This window comes from Ovis aries, chromosome 18 (genome assembly GCF_016772045.2).
Source record: "Ovis aries strain OAR_USU_Benz2616 breed Rambouillet chromosome 18, ARS-UI_Ramb_v3.0, whole genome shotgun sequence".
NCBI classification, from domain to species: domain Eukaryota; kingdom Metazoa; phylum Chordata; class Mammalia; order Artiodactyla; family Bovidae; genus Ovis; species Ovis aries.
In genome coordinates this window covers 43,307,201-43,328,564 of record NC_056071.1, presented here as the reverse complement: position 1 = coordinate 43,328,564, position 21,364 = coordinate 43,307,201, and the positions used below count along the sequence as shown (strand labels likewise).

At 37.8% G+C, this 21,364-nt stretch overlaps 1 protein-coding gene across 1 annotated transcript; it reads right to left on the bottom strand.

Annotated features, from left to right (window-relative positions):
- Window positions 1-291: 291 nt before the first annotated feature.
- PSMA6 (proteasome 20S subunit alpha 6) lies at window positions 292-21,356 on the bottom strand. The gene is given in 7 exon segments (NM_001139446.2): window positions 292-516; window positions 2,281-2,375; window positions 3,615-3,793; window positions 6,161-6,316; window positions 7,039-7,120; window positions 7,498-7,592; window positions 21,192-21,356. Coding segments are annotated over 7 exon segments (741 nt in total). The 5' UTR covers window positions 21,268-21,356; the 3' UTR covers window positions 292-458.
- Window positions 21,357-21,364: the final 8 nt, after the last annotated feature.

The window sequence follows — 21,364 nt, the reverse complement described above, 5'->3', positions numbered from 1 at the left end:
AAGTTCAGGAATGAATGAGGAATTGTAAAAAAGACGGCTTCCCATGCCAAGTAACTACAGTCAGAGCAAGTTTTGAAACCAGAGTTTTAGTTTGTGATTTATTAATTATGCCATACTAGCTACAGTTTAAATATCTGGCTATTAAATTCCTTAAGCCAAAGAAATGTGGATCTCTCAACAAAGATGAATAAAAACTACCATGTGAAGGTGGTGAACATTTATTTACCAGTCTGCACGTACCAAAGACTTAATACTCTAAATTTGAGGTAAAAAAGACAGGAGGCGATTATTTTCCAAAAGCATTGGTTTTATTTATACAGATAGAGTCCTAACCATGTCAGTGGCAGCAAGAGTGGGAGAAGTTCCTTTTTCAATCGAGGGGCCCCCAAAATGTTGGTCTGTTGTTACCAAACACACAGGCAAGTGGCGTCACGGATTTGGTAAACTAACTACAGTGTCTAGTCTCTCTCTGCTAGAGCAACAAGGTGAGCGTCAATCTCTGCTTCTGTAAGAATCCTGGAAGGCAAAGGGAAAAAAACCCCACAACTATTTACTTTTTGAAAACCTTTTATTATGCAAAATAAACACCACACACACACAAAAGTAGGATAGCAACAACCTCTAGTGTACCTATCACCCAATTTGATAGGTTGATACCCACCTGATTCCTGATTTAGGAAGATGCCCTGGAGGAGGGCATGGCAACCCACTCCAGTGTTGTTGCCTGGAGAATCCCATGGACAGAGAAGCCTTGCGGGCTACAGTCCACAGGGTTGCACAGACACAACTGAAGTGACTTTGTATGCATGCAAGTTATGCTTATTATTTAAATACTATCTAGCTATTATTTATATATATAAGTATATATATATTCTATTTATTATTTAAATACTATCAATTTATAAATGATACAAGAGTTTTCTGAAGACATAGGCTCTTTGGTTTCTTATTTAACTAGTAGATGAAAATAAAGACTTGAAAGGTTATAGAAGGGTCTCAGAATAGAACACAAGAACTGGAGGTCCTTTAGAGAAATTGCTCCTGCTGGAATTTTACTGCTTTAAGAAAAAAAAAAGAAAGGGGAAAAAAAAAAGGCAACCTTTTCCTCCAGGGGATAAAGGGAATTCAATTATGTTTTTTTAAAAGTTCCATAAATTTTTTTCAAATCTTTCAAGTTTATATCACTTATCCAAAGGCAACAAAAAGGACAAACTAGAAAAATGTATTAATGAAGCTCTGAAAGGTCTGGTTAAGCTTAGTTTACTACTTTTGTTCCCCAGCCCTAACCTTGACATGTGTTTTAAAAATTCTGACCTAAGAGTAAATACACGTAACAGTTAACGTGCCTTCTAGCAGGTTCTCTGCATCTGTGATTTAACAGAAACATTCTCTATTCACAAGAGTATCCAGGTTCATGGTAAAAGTAAACCACCTCACAGATTTGCTGGGAGGATTAAGTGAGCTGATAACATGTTAAGTACCCAGTACAGATTTGACTCATGGAAGCTCTGAGTAAGAACAGACAAGCATCCAGTCCAGCATCAGATATTCAATTAGCTGTATGCAAAATCTGGGGGTTTGAAAGATACCCAGATAGGGTCTGATGTACATCAGTATTTCATATTGTTCTTCAAAGCTTCATTTAAATAACCACTAAATAATCAAAGCTCCATCTGAAAACTACTAGTTTGGAGCTGAATTTCTATTGGCTTTAAGCTAAAAAAAGAAAAACACTTATACTTACTTTACTCCTTATATAAAGGAGGTTATTATACATCACCTGTGGTATTAGGTATAAAATAAATAAAGTGAGAAAAAAAGCAGTTATGTCTTTTAAGGAGACATCCAATAAGTTTTAAAACAGACCTCTCAGGACCTCGCTGGTGGTCCAGTGGTTAAGAACCCACCTTGCAATGCAAGGGGACGCAGGTCCAATCCCTGATGGGGAACTAAATCCCACAGGCTGCGGAGCAATTACGCCTGTGAGCCGCAACTACCAAGCCTGTGAGCTCCGGAGCCCACACACAACCAGAGTGTGCAACAAGGATGCTGCGTGCTGCAACCAAGATCCGACGCAGTTAAACAAATAGTAAAATAAACGACAATAACAACAAAACCAGATCTCTCAGGTGCTGGGGAAAAAACCCAACTCTCATTCAAAAAAGTGTTTTTTCTTCAAGTTATAGGACAAATGAACCAACACACCTCTGTCTTTCTACACTAGAATTTATCACTTGGCAAACTTCCTTAAGTACCTAGCCAACAATAAATATATCTCACCTGAATTTAGGATTTTCGACTGTAACTACTCCAACTTCTATTTCTGAAGGTTTGAAATCAATTGATAGAACAGTAGACAGGCATGTAATCGCAGTCTGAAAAAAAGTATCAATATTTAAAATAATATAGAATTTTTCAGAGATTCCAAGATTTTTCTCATCCTAATCTTATTCAACTCATGAATTAACCACAAGCTATTCATTTTTTAGGTGGTAGTTCAACAGCCACACAGATTGCTTAATTCTAAGATGCTGCCTGCCTATAACAAACTTGTTTATACCAAGTTGAGCTATAAGTGAAAGGTGTCTCACAAGAAAAATAGGGTGATTAAGACAAAACAGTCTGTTTACCTGATGATCACTACATGCCAGACAATATACTCAGCACTTGGAGTGAGACGCGGAGAGGATAAAGATGAATACAGTCTTCTTTTAAGGAATTTACAGTGATAACACTTTTAAGAATGTTTTAAGTGGCTTTGTACGTGATGTGATTAATTAATTCACATAACTATAAATTGCAATTAAAAAAAAGAACCTTAAGAGTCATTTAAACAGTACCTTCCACATAAGAATGAGATTCACATTTCCTGTTAGTATATGATAATACTGCCAACCATACATAAAATTATTAGATGATAATTTTTCCTTTCTTGTTTATCAGAATCATGTTAGTCTTCAGAATTGCTGTATCCCAGACCTTCTTTTCAACAATTCACTAAAATTTTGTTTTTAACTTCTTGGCAATAAATAAGAAGCTTCTTTAGTCTAAGGTTACTAAGTACTTGTATAAGAATTTTGGCTTGTCCTGTCAATTTAAAACTTTCCAATCATAACCAACAATCCCCTCAAGAATACTGCTTAATGCTGACTCTAGGCATTTCAGTTATAATTTCTCTGTCAAGTCCTCCTGTGAGCATACTATTTTACTATGAAGATATCTGCTTCCCTGAAAACTTGGCGTGTGACTGCTTTTCTTTTAGGGCCATAAGAGCAATATTACTGACTCAACTTTCTCACTTCTGCTTCCAGTTAGCTTAAGTCTAATTTGAATCACAGCCATGCAGGTTTTCAGCCTGGTCCTGACTTGATTCTCAGTTATATTTTCCCATTTTATGTGTTTTGCTGAAAGCAGTCTAAAATACAGTAAGAGACAGAATAGATGAATAAAGCAGTCCTCACTGTTCCCATGTGACACCAATTTTACTATTAACCTGACAAACTTGGATATCATGAATATCCCAGGAATAGCTTATAAAGACTGTCAATTATGCAACGATCTTCATTATTCTATATAGCATTAAAAAAAAGGTCAGCTCCTTTCAGTTAACTTACTTCCACTGTCTGTTCAAAGGTCCAGTCAAATTTCTTCTTTACTTTTTTTTCAAGGAAGCTGGTTGACTCAGTTTGTTTAACTCCTGCTGCAGTTGCTTTAAACCCACAGTAGTAACCTGCAGGATCACACTTGTACACCTGAGGGCCTTGCTCTTCATCTATACCAATTAAAATCATACCTAAACAGAAAGAAAGACCCTCATTAAATATCTTAAACTTTTATACAACCAGATTTCGTCTCTCTTGGTGTTGTCACGTATCTGTTAATCATTACTCTGGCTATTTTAGGATATATACATATATATAATTCCTGAGAACAGGTTTTTTAATGTGACAGTAAGTGCTCAGTAAATGTGGAAATTAAATGATGTTATATAGAAAAGGCAACTGATGAAAGCAAATAAAATCAAGTTAGCCGATTTCATAATTCTTAAAAAAATTTTTTTTAATGTTTTGCTTTAAGAAAACTAGTAACAAAACATAGTTTATCACCACAGATAAATTAGGTAATAAATCTCCACTTTGCAAAAGGTTTTATCACAGATTTTTAAAAGGTCTGAATGATCAGAAATATAACATATAATTTTCTAATCCCTGCTATTACCTAAAGCATGTTCCTCTGAACCCCAGCCCCTCAAGATGTTAACTGGTCAGATATATTTGGAAAATAGACTTTTCACATATTATTTTTAGAAAATATACAAAAGCATATTAAGTGTCCTAAAATCTTCTGCTGTAAGCTGATCTACTTTACCTCAGTAGTTCTTAAATTTATTTGCTCACAGAATACTTTTTTATTTTAAATTTAGGAACTACCTATTAAGGTTCCAGAGAACTGAAAGTGTATGGAACTCACCTTGGGAATGCTAGCACTAAGTGAAATAAACCTAGGGACTAGTTCCTCACCACTATCTGTAATGCCCCTCTTTGTTACTGTTGATACATATTCCTGTACTAGTCAGTATAAACCAAATTCTAAATTCTGTACACATAACGTATTATAAATGTTATTATAATGACATACAATTAAGATAAACACCACTGCCAAACTTCTCTCTACTCAGCAGAACAGGTAACAAAGTATTTAAAGAAGGGCTTAACCCCATCTGAACCTTTTTAATATAGTGTCTTATGTTATCCATAACATTTCTTTACATTTTATACTTGACATACAATAGAAAGTACCAGGGACACCACAAAAGAGATACCCACTTACTGCCTGGGGGGTGGAGGGGTGGTTAGTTAACACTTCCTTACTCCAGATGAGCAGGGTTTAACACATGATAAGGAACAGAAGGGCAATCAAGGCAAAAGAAACACACACAAAGGGACACAAAAGGTCAGGATACACCCAGGACAAAATACATGGACAAAAAGATCCATGTATTACAGTAGCTTCAGGAGAAAGAAATGCAGCACAAGAAAGAAGCAACTTGGGAATAAACTGTAAGGGACCCTGCACATCATATTAACAACAAAACAACAAAATGCTAGGATGACAACTCAGGTAGCAATATGGAACAGTCTAGGAAAGAGTAAGAAGGGAGAAAGGTGGTAAAATAGGTGGCAAAGGCAAGAGACGATGGAAAAGTGACACAGGAGGCGGAAGGGCCAGGTATTCTGCAGTAAAGCTGGACAGTCTGACTAAACAGGAGGCCAGGGAAGGTGAGGTGGGGGGAGGAAAAAAGTTGAGGATGAGAGTAGGAAAACAGCAATGATTTCGAGTTTGAAGTATCTGTGGGACATGAAGGAAGAGACTGGCATACAGCTAATGAGGGAGTGACTGGCATACAGATGAGACAGTAAAGTAAAGCCAAGAAAGCGGATGAGATTACCCAGACCAAACAAAGAGGACAGAAGGACCAAGGAGAGAAATCCGATGAACAACATTTAAGGGACCAGTAGACAAGGATAAACTAAGGAAAGTAAGGAGGCGGAGGAGAAGAGTATCACTGAAGAAATCAAGGGAGACTTTTAAAAGTAATAGGTCAATCATTACACTGACTGCTTTAATTCTCATAAATAAATGACATGCTGTCTGAAACAGTCATGTTGAATTTTCCAGGCTAACTTATTCCATTAAGTTTAAATCAATAAATCTTATTTCTCTCCCAATAAAAATTTACTTGTTTTTTAAAAGAAGAAATTTATTCTTCTTTATATGACTATGAAGTATATAAAATATAAAGTATATGAATCACAGGCCTATGTGTGTGAGCCTGAATCTTTAGGGTGGTCAAAAGAAACAACTACAATGTTAAGATGCCTAATTTAGGCATTTTCACTGAACTAGTAATCTGGAGTTGCAGTGGAATCTCCACTACAAAAGCCTAATTGTGTCTCATGTTTAAACGTAGTGCCTAAAAGACTGCTGTGAAACCTATCCTTCCAACACCCATTTATTATAAAGAGTTTTCTCACCCTTCATAATTTTCCAAACCACATGTTCAAAACCCAAGTCTTACTGAAATAACTTTCTCAATGTATGTTCTCTAAAAAACAATCTGAGTTCACTAATTACTTGGGAGACTTCTTTGCATACTTACAACAACCAAGAGGCCTCATTTCAGCATTCTGTGTGTAGACCTGAGAAATATCAGCGATTCTTTTACACAGCATGTCCACGGGAATTTCGTAACCATACTTGTATTTCCAATTAGCTGCCTCATAGCGTGCCCTCTGTACCTGGGATCTACTGTCAGCTTAGAGCATAAGAAACAGAGGTTTATTTCATTAGAAGGAAAGAATGAACCTGAAAGCCAGGTAACTGTCCCAACATATGCATGCATCTCATTATGACTTAAGGAAACCAGAAGTGGTCCACAATGGTTTTTTCTCCCACCAACATACAGTGAATGACTCAGCAATAAGTATGTGACAAAAAAGGAAAAAAATGTAAAAGACGAAGTCCTATACATAGCTCTGCTCTTTTTGCTGAACTCTTCATTAGCCATCACAATAATTTCTAAAAGTGTCTAATCATCTCCCAAAGAACAAGGTATAAGGAGAATGAATAAGGTTTCTCTCCACCTTTCTGTAGGCTTGAATGTTCCCTTGATTTCAGAAAACAGAAACCCAAAGTTATTTTCACAATTGTCACCCACTTCTAACCAGTGTCACTATCACCAGGTTTGAGATATACTGACTTATGTCCTCTTAAATTTTAACCATATCATAGATGAAATAAATTAATAAACCATTTCATAGATGAAATCAATCATTTTTGAGAGGGCCTTTGCTCAGTTTCCCTGACAGCAGCATAGATATCTAATTCTATTAAACTTATGGTTTCAAAAACGCACACAATACTCTGAAGACTGATACTAGCCTTGGAAGATTGCAAATCAGATATGCATGGAAGCCTTTTAAAATTAGAAATAATGTGAAGAAAATAACAAATCTAAGTAAGTATCAAGCCAGTCACCTGTCATTCCTGTCATCACACAGCCAATGTTTTCAGTTATCTTGAATAAGTGAGTCACTGTGCTGGAATCCAGTAATTTGTCCTAAAGAACAAACCAAGATAATTAAAAAAAAAAAAACAACACAGGTCTCTGTGTAGTGATAAAAAAAACATTATGGAATTATAACAATGAATTATAAATGTCTTCTGTTCATTTTACAGTTAAAACCAAAAAAAAAAAAAATGCAGGTGTGGGCACTACCCTATTTTCCTTTTTAAGATGATATGTTTTCCGTGGGCAAGAACTTTAGCTCACCAAAGTGTGTTCTGAGGTGCCTGAAGACAAAAGACCTAGGAATGCCATTGTGCTTATAAAAATAACATCAACATATACAGATAATAATATATCCTTGTACAAACTCATGAGACATTCTTACACTGCATTCTGCAACAAGTACCTATCTGGGCAGTACTACTTACAGGTACTTTCTTCTGTGTGACAATCACTGCACAGTCTTTCCCTCTGACAGCTACTGATGTAAGGCCACCCTGGTTAATAGCCTTAAAAGCATATTCTGGAAAATAGAACAGTTTTTTAAAAACATGAAATAAATGATCATAGATCCATGCAACTGAGTAATAAAGTTATTAAAAATAAACAGCTTAACATGGAATGCCATCTAAGATACACAAAATCAAAATAATAATGATAATAATAAACCATGATTAAACCAACTGTATTTCTTTTCATTTTGATCATTTTCATCAGGAGCACAACACCAAATTTCCAATAAACAATTTTTATCATATCATATCTTTATCAATTGTTTTATCATTTAAAAAATCTTTTATAGCCATTATTCCTACCACATTTGGTTTTCCTGGGTCAACTTTAGATGCTCTACATTTTCTCAAGATTTACTATTTCTGTTAACTTTTGGTCAATAACTAATTGGTTGTATGCAGCTTTAATTGCTGTTAGATTACTCTGTCTTTTTTACCCTCTCTACCAAGTTGAAAATTTCTGGATCATGTTTTTTGCAACTTGCACGTTACCTACACTATTGGATTCTTTAGTTTATCTATAACAAACTACAGCTTGTGCACTTCTCTAGTTGCTGTCAAACCACTCCCACTTTAAAACAGCTGACCAAAGTGATTTATAAAAACTAACTACTTTGCTACCACGTGGTTTAGCTGAGGCTGCCTGTGGAGAGCAGAATTACAGATGAGACTATCCCTTTCAATGTTATTTATTTCTGTAATATTTAAACGTAATAAAAACATATTTTGTAATCAGGAAAACTGCAACAAAATTTAATATATGGTCACTGTAGAAAATACAGAGGAAATATAGAAGAAAAAAAATCACTACTCCAGTTGTTATTTACATCTGACACATAATAAGTGCTTTCAAAATTCTGTCAAGTATTACTCTGCACACCAGGTCTGAGGCCTGGTCTCATTTGGTTCAAAAAGCCACTGGTGATGAGGCTCATCTAAGGAAGATATTACCTATGACACCAAAGAATTTCCTTTAATAGGAGCTGTGATAAAAATCCTTTATCAAATTATAACAACTTGTTTTTACCGTCTCATTATACCACAAATGATTTCTAAAATATGTTTCATAATGCTTCTCAGTTCTGTTTCTCATATGGTCAATAAAGTCTGTACCAGATCAATCCTCCAGACAAACTATAAACTCTAGCCAAAACAATAACTGCCCAAAGATACCAGAGAGAGGCCCAAAGTACACAGATTCCAGAGAGGGAGAGTTAGTGCCTGAAGAAGGGAATGGAGTGGGGTCAACCTCCCTTTTTCGTGACTTATAGCTTGCCTGCAGGCCCCAGTCTGGGCTAAACATCCACAGAAAATTCAGTCCTTCTGACCTGTAGAGCTAGAGAAAAGCTTGGGGGTGTAATCACAGCTGCTGAAGAATGAGGGAGAAGAAAGGAGAGAGGGAGAGCCTCAGTGTCTTTATTGCCCAAATCTCTGGCTGATTCCATAACCACACATAACAAAAGACAGACTCCAAGCATCTTAGCTGGGATAAAAGAATTAAGGTTAGATTTAAGCTGCCATCAATTAACTGCCTGCTAGAAGGAGGAACATAACAAAATCCAGTCTTTACAACCCAACATTTACAAATGCCCAGGATATAATCCAGAATTGCTCAACATACTAAAAAAGAAAACAAACAAAACATAGTTAAATGTGATCTACTTATAGGAGACCAACCCTGAGATGATCCAGATGTTGTATTAGCAGGCAAAGTTATTAAAACTATGTTCAGTGACATAATAAAAATATTCAAGATGAAGTAAGAAATCTCAGGAAAGTACAAAAGAACCAAGTAGAAATTACAAAACTAAAAAATACATTTAAAATTTTAAAATTCACCAAGTGGACTTAACTGCAGAATGGAGATAATATAGCAAAGAGTATGAAAAATGAATCAAAGTACACTTTTTGTTTTTTTGCCTTGCTACATGACAATGTGGGGTCCAGTTCCTGGACTAGGTATAGAATCCATGCCCCTGCAGTGGAAGCACAGAGTCCTAACCGGTGGTCCACCAGGGAATTCCCTACCCAATTTTAAACAAGAGAAAACAGGTTTAAAAACACAAGTCTGCAGATTAATATCAACAGGTATAAGTGTGTTTAACTGGAGAGGAAAGAATGAGACCCAAAACAGAAACAAACAAAAATTTGAGAAATAATGGTTAAAATGTTCCAAATTTGGCAGAAGACATAAAATTCCATATTGAAGATCCAGCAAACTCCAAGCAGGATAAATAAAAAGAAACCTGACTCATTACAGTCAAATTCCTGAAAATCAAAAGCAGAGAAAACTTTGAGAACAGAGAAAAGGAACAGATTATATACAAGAGAACAATGATTTAAATTCCATGGATTTCACCTGAAGATAGTGGAATATCCTTAAATTGTGGAAAGAAAAACCATCAATTCAGAATTCTATTTTCAACAAAAACATCCTTCAAGAATGAAAGTAAAACAGACACTTTCAGATCTGCAACAAAAATGCTAAAAGAAGTTCTCTGGGCTGAAGGAAAATAGTACCAAGAGAAAACTCCAATCTTTAGAAATGAGAAACATAAAAAAATGGTAAGTATCTGGATAAATATAAAAGACTTATTTTATTCTCTTTAATTCTTTAAAAATACATAACAAAAATTATAACATTTATGGAGTTTGTAAAATATGGAGATGTATTACTTATAGAAGGAAAGGGAGTAAGTTGACTTACAATGTTTCAAGGCTTGTACATTTTGTGTGAAATGATAAACATTAACTCTAAGAAAGATGGGAAGAAGTTAAGCATATATATTGTAATCCTTAGAACAAGACTAAAAAATGCTAAGATGCAGCCAAAAGGCTAATAGATTAAAATGAAATCCCCAAAACTGTTCAAATAATCAAAAAGAAGGCAAGGGAGGAGGTAATGAGGAAAAAACAAGCAAACAAATCAGAGACAAACAGAAATAAATAAAATGATGTTAAAATCTAACCATGTCAAAAAGAGAGAAATCTAACCATGTTAACAATTACATTAAATGTTAATAGATGAAATACTCCAATGAAAAGCATAAACTGTCAGAACGGATAAAAAAGCAAGACTCAAAATATATGCTGACAACCGGAGACACACTTTACAAAATGGATGAAAAAAGTCGATTAGCCTGGGATGGAGTGGGCACACAGGGGAAATGGATGGTATTGCAAAGTGCTAGAAACCCTATATTTTGGAAATTTTTTTAATTTGAAAATTTCAAACCATATTTCTAAATAACCCATAGGTCCAAGAAGTAATCACAAAGGAAACTTTAAAATATTTTGAACTGAATAGTAATGGTAAAATATAACAAAACTTGCAGGTTGCAGCTCAAAGTGTTCAGAAGGAATTTTAGCACTATGGTGGATGGATCCTAAGGTGGCCTCTCTCAACAATACCTGCCTCCTGCTGTTCACATCTCTGTGTAATCCCTTCTCCTGAGTATGGGCAAAATCTCTAACTCCCTTCTAACTGAATACGTCAAAGGTGATGGGATGGCATCTTCCTGATTACATTAAATAAGACTATCTTGCTAGCAGACTCACTCTAGACCGTCTTCCTGCTGGACTGGTAAGTGGCTCCAAGGCAAGAACCACTGGTGGCCTCTGGTGAAGTCAGTCAGTCAGAAAGTGGCTAGGGCCCCCAGTTCTACACTGCAAACCTAAGTTTCTACTTTAAGAAGCTAGAAAAAGGCAAAATAAAACCAAATTAGAAAAAAGAAATAATAAAGATCAGAAATCAATGAAATAGACATAAAAGAGGACATGAGCAAAGTCAAAAATTGACTGTTTGAACTAATTCCTAGAACCTGCAAACATTACCATGTATAGCTTCTTTCCCCAAAAAACACTCTCTGTACACGTGATTAAGTAAGTTAATCTTGAGATGGGGAGATTATTCTGGTGGTCTCTAAATGCATTCCTATGTATCCTTATTAAGAGAGACAGATGGAAATTTTACACACAGAGAGAAGAAGGTGCTATGAAGGAGGAGCAGAGAGATATGCAAATGCTGGTCTTGAAGATAAGAGGGATGCAGCAGGAGCCACAAGCCAAGAAATCCTGGTAGCCTCTCGAAGTGGACAAGACAAGGGAAGCATTTTTCCCTAGAGCCTCCAGAGACAGAATGGCCCTGCCTGACACTCTGATCTTGGTCCAATGATACAGATTTTAGACTTTTGGCTTCCACAACTGTGACAGAATAAATTTCTGTTGTTTTAAGCAACCAGGTTTGTACTAATTTGTTATAGCAGCCACAGGAAACTAATAAAAACCTCTAGCCATACTAACTAGAAAATGAGAGCATACAAATGACCAGTTAGTTATCAGTAATAAAATGATTATCACTATAGATACTACAGAGATAAATATTAGGAACAACCTTTTCTATACAGATGTATATCTGGGTCTAATAACTGGGTCACTATCCTTGATCTCACTTAATTTCAGTACATTTTCAATTGCCAGCTGTTACTACCTGATTGTTCAGAACACAACTTTGGCCTAAAAAATATTCTGTCTATGGGTGTTTTTGTTTAGTTACTAAGTCGTGTCTGACTCTTTTGCAGCCCCATGGACTGTAGCCTGCCAGACTCCTCTGTTCATGATATTTCCCAGGCAAGAATACTGGAGTGGGTTGCCATTTTCTTCTCCAGGGGATCATCCCAACCCAGGGATTGAACCAGCATCTCCTGTACTGGGAGGCAGATTCTTTATCACTGAGCCATGTGGGAAGCCTGTCTATGGATATGGAAGGCTATTAGTTTGCAATTTTACCATCTCTCCTCTTACAATGTACTTTTTGCTTCTTCAAGTCCTCTCTAGACTGCCCTATCACTCTTATTTCCACCTAGCTAAAAAAACCTAAAGCCTGTCCTTCCCCCTCAGGTGTCCTCCATTTCCCATGGATACTTTCTCTGATTGTCCTAGAAGGGATTCTTAAACACTTTCTCTAAATTTCCATAGCATTTCCCATTTCACTAGAAATTTTAACATTTTCAACTGTGTTACTTCCCCCTCCACCACCAGACTGCATAGTCAAAGTAGGAACCAAGGAGCAAATTACATTTGCAACCAGTAGACACTAAGTCAAAGGTTGGCCATGGAACCAATCCAGCTTACTCAAATTGGTTTAGAATACACAGTTTCCTAGGAAAATTTTAATTAACTAAAAGTTGGATAAAATAAAAGCAGGATTATTTTTTCTTAGAAAACAATTCTGGTATCATTTGACCCTCACAGCAACTGTCCAGCAGAGCATAAATCATTTAGGGCTGACATGTGTTCTGCAGTTTTTCACAGTTCCCATCACTCCTCCTCCTGGCTCACCAGCTGGTTTCACTCATGTGCATTACTTACCTGTTCTGCTTAAATAATGCAAAACATAAAAAGCCACAAAGGAAAAGAGCTATGGCTCTCACCACATATTAAAATTTGCTCCCACAAAATATAAAGAAAGTTTTTACGTATAAAAAATGTTTCTCAACAGAGAATGTGCCTATGAATTAGCAAAGATCCACTAAAGGGGTCCTAGTCCTCTCTTCCTCTCTATATAGACTACTGCTGTCCAACAGAACTTTCTGTGATGAAGGCACTGTTCTATATTTGCATGATCCAATATAATAGGCAATAGCCACGTGTGACTACTGAGCACCTGAAATATGGCTAGTGCATCTGAGAAACTGAATTTTTAAAGTTCTTAGTTAAGAATATCATTCCTGGACTTGCCTGGTGGTCTAGTAGTTGAGACTCCACACTTCTACAATAGGGGGCTCAGGGTCGATCCCTGGCTAGGACACTAGGATCCCATGAGATGTGGGCCCCCCCAAACAATTCCTGCTATTTATCTCCTACTTTTCTGTCTCCTTCACTGCTTCCATCTCTCCAGCTGGCTCCTTAAATACTGGTATCCCCAAGGATTCTATCACTTCTCCCTATCACTGGGTGATTTTCCTATATAATCACTACTACCTGTCATTTTTAGCTCTGAACTTATATTTGTAAATGCTCATTTCTCCCACAGGCATGGCTGAGATTAAACAACTCTTGGGCTTCCCAGGTGGTGCAGTGGTGAAGAATTCGCCCTGCCAATGCAGGAGACTCGGGTATGATCTCTGGGTCGGGAAGATCCCCTGGAGAAGGACGTGGCAACCCACTTCAGTATTCTTGCCTGGGAAATGTCATGGTCAGAGGAGCCTGGTGGGCTGCAGTCCATGGGGTCACAAAGACTCGGACTGAGCATGCACGCAGTTATCTCTGCAAACCTGCTTCTTATATTTATCTCAGATTACCAACCACTCAAGTTTTCAAGCTGCAAACCTGGGTATCATTCTTGACTCTTCACTTTCCTCTTATGAGAGAAATGTCCACTCTTGTATCTAGGATTTGCTTTAAAATATTCCAGCAGAGAGGGCTAAGTGTTTGAGATTGACAAATGACAACTGAGATTGACAAATGCGGACAGTCATTAAAGCTGGGTTATGAATACAAGTGTCACTGTACTATTCTACCTACTTTTGTTTGTATGGATTACTGGAACAACCCTCTCCAAAATGGTCTTCCTGTCATCTGTCCCTTTCTATTCTTAACTCTAATTCTATAACCCAACTCTTCTGCTATCTTATTTAATAATCTTGTTTTTAACAATTTTTACTGGATATGTCCAAAATCCATGGGACAAAGTCCAAACTGTAGCATGACATCCAAATCTTTTCAAAATTTTGCTACAATCTTTTTCCAATTGTCACTGTCTGCTCCAGCTACACCTGACTAACCAATACAGAGGTCTCCCTAAGTTTCCTTATCTAATCTTCATGTAAATCAATTTATCTCCTCTAAGGAAACATTCCTGGCTCTCTCTGTCAGTGTCACTTCCTAAACCCTTCTCTGTACCAATATTTTGGTACTTACCATGTGGCATTACAGTGTAATTTTCAGTAAGATTTTGTGTAAATGAATCCCCATTATAACACTACCACCAGCATAAAATAAGCTATAAAGACACACGCTGTACAGCACAGGGAATATAGCCAATATTTCATAACAACTATAAACAGGGTATAACATTTAAAGGTTGTGAATTACTATGTTGCACACTTGAAACTTATATAATATTGTACATCAACTATACTACAATTAAAAAAAAACACCACCATAAAATATATTATAGTAATTTCTATAAAAATGGAAACTGTCGAGTAAAAAGTTTAGAGACAGTAATTAAAAAGAAACACTGGTAGGGTAAAAGTAGTATCACAGTTTACAGCAGAGGAGAGCATGAAGGCCAATTAAAAAACAGAAGTTTATAGGCAGTATTTAAAAGGTATATTTAGTTTTGAGTCAGAATTCAAATGTCAAAAACAGTAATTAAACACTTTATTTCCATCACTAAAAATTTTGCTTTTTGGATGAATTTCAGAAACTTACAAAACTAGCAAACACTGTTATGCTGATCTCAGTAATCTGTTTTTGAATGTCCAAGATTATGCAAGAAAAGAACTGATAGCCCATTTCTTATTTTTTAAATAGGAAAAATTATAATGGATTATAGTTCATCTCAAGTCCTCAATTTCTTAATCTTTAATTTAAATACATAATTAGTTACCAGTATATATGTGTGTGTGTATATATATTAGGTTGAACCACATGAAAGAGCTAGTTTTACAGGTAAAAAGCAGTCAAACACCAGCAGGTTCAGAGGGCTCAATCTAACAACAAACCGTTAAGTTAGAATGAAAACTGCATCCTTGATTATAAATAAAATAGTTAATAAACAGTTGTCTGTATATAGAGACCTCTTTCCACAGTAATCTCTCTTATACACTTTGCTTCCTCCCCTACAATTTTCCCCAACACTTTCCAACTTTTCCAGGACTGAGTTGTATAACATTAGGAAAAAACAAGGGCTAAATATAAAAGGTACTGTGACAAAATGTTCAGGACAAGCACACAATGCCCGACAGCGGCTCACAATAGGAGCTGCTGGTGCGATGCTAGCAACAGCAGAAATGCACATCCCATTTATGGGCACTCACTGCGAAGCATCTACAGGTGACTCTGAAATTCTGATAATTAACGGAATGTAAGCCAAGATTTTTCACCCATAATTTTGTCTAAAACACTGTACTGAGATGGAAACTAAATTTTTGGTGGCGATCATGATGTAGTATATTGCACACACAAACTTATATAATGTTATAAGCCAATGTTACTGCAATAAAAAACAAATCTAAACTTAAATTTCAAAAAAGAATGCAGCCTCCTTGTGATTTTCAGCCTGTGTGACCCTAAGCCTACCAGACTTCTAACTTACAAAACTGGGAGAAAATAAATAGATGTTGTCTAAAAACAAACAAAAACCTGTGCTGAATTTCGGAAAATATTTTTCCCCATATTAACACTGGCTGGAAAAATATGGCTCCTACATTCTTTGAAGTTTGCTTATCAAAAAAATAAGAGGTGTTCTACTGGGACAAGGCAGGTATTCTGCATGATATGTCAACATCCAATTTGAATGCTGTACAACTAGAATCTTATCGCTAAAGACTTTTTTTGAAACTGCCATTCTGTCTTTCCCTAACCTTTAAACTTAAGCAGGAAGTGCTTCTCACTTCACAGTGCCTCCTAATATTATATTCCTCAAAATGGTGATTTTTCAAGCAGGTGGGGTCATTAAAAATATTGGTGGTGTGTGTGTGGGGAGGAGCGTGTGTATGTGGGAGGGCAGATATAAGGTTGAAAACATAGCAGAGTTTGATCCCATGGCTTTTTTGTATACTTTTAAGATGTGGAAAATTCTGAAAGAGATGGGCATACCAGACCACCTGACCTGCCTCTTGAGAAACCTATATGCAGGTCAGGAAGCAACAGTTAGAACTGGACGTGGAACAACAGACTGGTTCCAAATAGGAAAAGGAGTACGTCAAGGCTGGATATTGTCACCCTGCTTATTTAACTTCTATGAAGAGTACATCATGAGAAACACTGGGCTGGAAGAAGCACAAGCTGGAATCAAGATTGCCGGGAGAAATATCAATAACCTCAGATATGCAGATGACACCACCCTTACGGCAGAAAATGAAGAACTAGAGTCTCTTGATGAAAGTGAAAGAGGAGAGTGAAAAAGTCGGCTTAAAGCTCAACATTTGGAAAACTAAGATCATGGCATCTGGTCCCATCACTTCATGGCAAATAGATGGGGAAACAGTGGAAACAGTGAGAGACTTTATTTTTCTGGGCTTCAAAATCATTGCAGATGGTGATTGTAGCCATGAAATTAAAAGACGCTTACTCCTTGGAAGGAAAGTTATGACCAACCTATACAGCATATCAAAAAGCAGAGACATTACTTTGTCAACAAAGGTCTGTTTAGTCAAGGTTACGGTTTTTCCAGTGGTCATGTATGGATGTGAGAGTTGGACTATAAAGAAAGCTGAGTGCTGAAGAATTGATGCTTTTGAACTGTGGTGTTGGAGAAGACTCTTGAAGAGTCCCTTGGACTGCAAGGAGATCCAACCAGTCCATCCTAAAGGAGATCAGTCCTGGGTGTTCATTCAGTTCAGTTGCTCAGTCATGTCCGACTCTTTGCGACCCCATGAATCGCAGCATGCCAGGCCTCCCTGTCCATCACCAATTCCCGGAGTTCACTCAGATTCACGTCCATCGAGTCAGTGATGCCATCCAGCCATCTCATCCTCTGTTGTCCCCTTCTCCTCCTGTCACCAATCCCTCCCAGCATCAGAGTCTTTTCCAATGAGTCAACTCTTCGCGTGAGGTGGCCAAAGTACTGGAGTTTCAGCTTTAGCATCATTCCCTCCAAAGAAATCCTAGGAAAATCCAATACTTTGGCCACCTGATGCAAAGAGCTGACTCACTGGAAAAGACCCTGATGTTGGGAAAGATTGAGGGCAGGAGGAGAATGGGACAACAGAGGATGAGATGGTTGGATGGCATCACTGACTCAAGGGACATGGGTTTGGGTGGACTCCGGGAGTTGGTGATGGACCAGTAGCTCTGGCGTGCTGTGGTTCATGGGGTCGCAGAGAGTCAGACACGACTGAGTGACTAAACTGAAATGAAGTGAATATGTATGTATTTATGAATATATATATACATATACATAAATATGTATGTATGTATACATGTATACATTTAATTTCAAATCAGATCCAAGGACGGCATGAGAAGTGTGGGTTGAGAAACACTACTTTGAAACAAGAATTCTTATGATTATTGTTACTTTTTGGCTGCGCTGAGTCTGGGTTGTGGCACGTGGGCTCTTCTATCTTCGCTGTGCACACAGGCTCTTTTAGTTGAGGCATGTAGACTCTTAGTTGCGGCATGTGGGATGTAGTTCCTTGACCAGGGATTGAACCCAGGCCCCCAGCATTGAAAGCATGGAGTCTAAGCTATTGAATCACCAGGAAAGTCCCCAAAACAAGAATTTTTTTTAAAAAACATTAAATGAGGCAAACAGTAAGTAAGTGCATTTACTTGTGAAACTCCTAAGGTGAAAAAATTTCCATTTTTATCAGCCATGGGGGTGAGGGATTTTAACAGCATTCCTCACAGAAACATTTACTGACTGTTTATTAATACTATGTGACAGACACTAAGTGCTTTACATCTATAGGTAAATGGGATATATTTTACATATGCAGTATATGTAAAATTCTATACTTCCTCTAGTTGGTGTAGAGTTAGGACTCCCCAGGAATCCTGGCTTCAATTCACACTTTCACTTTCTAGATTAGAAAACCATCCTCTCCAGTTTGTCTCTACCAGTCCATTTCTTTCCTGTTTCTATTCAGCATGCTCCCTTCTCAGGAACAACCAGGCAGCGCTCACTTCACCTGGGAGGCAAATTCAAGTGACTGCTTCCATCTCCCTTGCCAGACATATTCAGCAAAAAGGCAGAAGACAGGGGCTCTAAAGTAGCCAGGCTTATGGACCTATTTCCCCACTGATAACATATGAAATTCCTGAAGTTGGATTTCAAAGTCAAATACTCTTTATATAGCTCTACAGTTTACACACACACACACACCCCACCTTGAACACATTAAGAGAAAATTTTCAACAATTATTAAAGTGCACAGGTAAAAATAAAAAATTTCCCTACTCCTTGAGAACAAACACCATCAACAGTTTGTTTATAATTATAATTAAGATTATAACTTTAAATTTATATCTGTATTTTTCTAAACGTATCAACTTTAGACCACATTTATTTTTTGAATCCCAACTATAGAAGATGAGGAACATCTTTAATCCTTTCCACTCCCTTGTCATCTCCCTATTTTTCCACTGTCAGCCATTAACAATTTGCACTCTGTCTTACATGTTTTGTCTTGGGCAGATTCTAAAGTTTAGAAACTAACAAACAATATTCATAACATTGTGACAATGTATGTATATTTCATTAGAGAATCAAGCATGGATGGACCATAAAAGAAACAGTCCATGTCTGCAGAGCTACTATCTAACAGACCACACACACACACACAAAGGCCAAAGAATCAAACAAAAAATAACGTTTACTGAGAACTTAATACTGTGCTAAGCACTATACATGTATTACTTTATTTAATCCTCAAAACCAACACAAAAGGGAGGAATTATTAGGCCAACTATGATAACAGAAACTAAGGCTACAGTTGCATCACTTGCCCAGGTGAGGACTATCTATGAAGCAGAGCAGGAATTTTTATCTAGTTATGGCTCCAGGGCCTGAACTCTTCACCACTATACTGCTTAATCATACTATTCTTTCACTTTCCCTTTCCTGCTGCTGCTAAGTCACTAAGTCATGTCCGACTGTGTGCAACCCCATAGACAGCAGCTCACCAGGCCCCCCGCCCGGGATTCTCCAGGCAAGAATACTGGAGTGGGTTGCCATTTCCTTCTCCAATGCATGAAAGTGAAAAGTGAAAGTGAAAGTGAAGTCGCTCAGTGTCTGACTCTACGCACCCCATGGACTGCAGCCTACCAGGCTCCTCTGTCCCTGGGATTTTCCAGGCAAGAGTACTGGAGTGGGGTGCCATTGCCTTCTCCGTTCCCTTTCCTAGCAATGCCTAATCAGTGCTGCCCTGAGTTGCAGAGGGAGTTAGCTACAAAGACAAAGCTTAGGGAGTTAGCTAGTAACAGACAAAGCTTAAAGTTATTCTGTCTAGATATTTAACCTGTTCTGAAATGCATGCTCTATTCTAAGTCTTTTTAAACTATTAAAATGACACTATATTCAGCCTTTCAACTCACCAAACCTGGGAAGCATTAAAGCCTATTGCTGGACTTTACAATACAGTATACAAAAGTCTAGTTTAAGTTACTTTCCCTGTTGGCATATTAAAAACCATGAAATAGAACATTCAAAGCACAGCCAATACATAAATCTTTAAAACTAAGGAATGAAAATTTTAAAACGAAACTTCCTTGAAGATACAGTTATTATGTCTGTTTCATCTTAGATATGTCTGTTTCATCTTAGATCGTATTTTTCAACTGGGAATGAGTTAGAAGGGTTAGCAAATTACCCTATATGATGTTGCTTCTTGCTACATTATGTCCAGTATGTAGCCATAAAGTAGGCTGGTTTCATTCCAATTTACCTTTATTTCTAACATTTACACTGTGAAGAGAACCTCCTTTATAGGCCAACTCCCGCCTTATGATTTCCAAGCACAGAAGATCACTGACCTCACCAAGGCACTGGGGTGCTAAACTCACTCAAAAAGAAAACCATCACCGGCCAGTTGTAAACCAGTTTCTCCTAATACTGACTTCTCCAATCACAGCCTAAACCCTGATACCTTTTTGATCCACCAAAATGTACTGCTATACTGAATAACTAACTACTTCAGGGTTTATCTCCAGTGAAGCTGTTCTTCAAGAAACAGCTAGTTCACTATACTTCACCTACAGTTCAGAACCAACTTTTAAATTACAGTAGCACCCAATCAGACGTGGGTTAAGGCAGGATGTTAGTTTCAAGAGCAGCTCTAGAGCTCACGGCCACTCATCCCGTCTACCAGTTTTTCACAGATGTCCTGAACTCCAGTAATTTGTTATTTGGCACTTTTTATCCATTTGTTTTACGTATGTCACTGCCTTTAAGCCGCGAGCTTCAATATAAGTGAGGGTGTGACATCTTTGCGTCCCCTAGGACCAGCACAACGTCTGACACACAGAGGTTCTGAAAGTCTACGTGTAATTAACCACAGGACCAGGAAGTCTATACTGCAAAGGAAAACGAAGAGGAAACGTTTTCACTAGATGGTTAAGTAATCAATTACCCTTTAGATGGCTACAGACGTTGGGCCCATTCAGGCTTAACAGCCCTACCTTCCTGTAACTCTTTATAGTGACCAGGCAATGCGGCCGCTTGCCCAGGAAAGCCCGAGACCTTCCGCCTTCAGGCTCCCATCCCAGCCTGCGGATAGCAGCGGGAACATCAAGGGACCTCCACATGGACTCGGCCCTCTTCCAGTCCCAGCTCCGGCCACGCTTCAGCCCGGGACTGAACGCCGGCCGCGTCTTCCTGCTGCAGGCCGTACCATGACAGAGCAATTCGAGTGGACCAAAGGCAAACGCGATTCACTCACCTACTTGGTAGAGCCGTCCCTCGGGAGAAAAAATGGTAATGTGCCGGTCAAAACCAGCGCTGGAACCTCGGGACATGGTGCACCACTATTCCAAGCACAATCTCGAGCCCCGTAGCTCCCGCACCAGGCATACAAGCCCCTCCGGAAGTTGCTACGACTGTTTCCGGGGCATC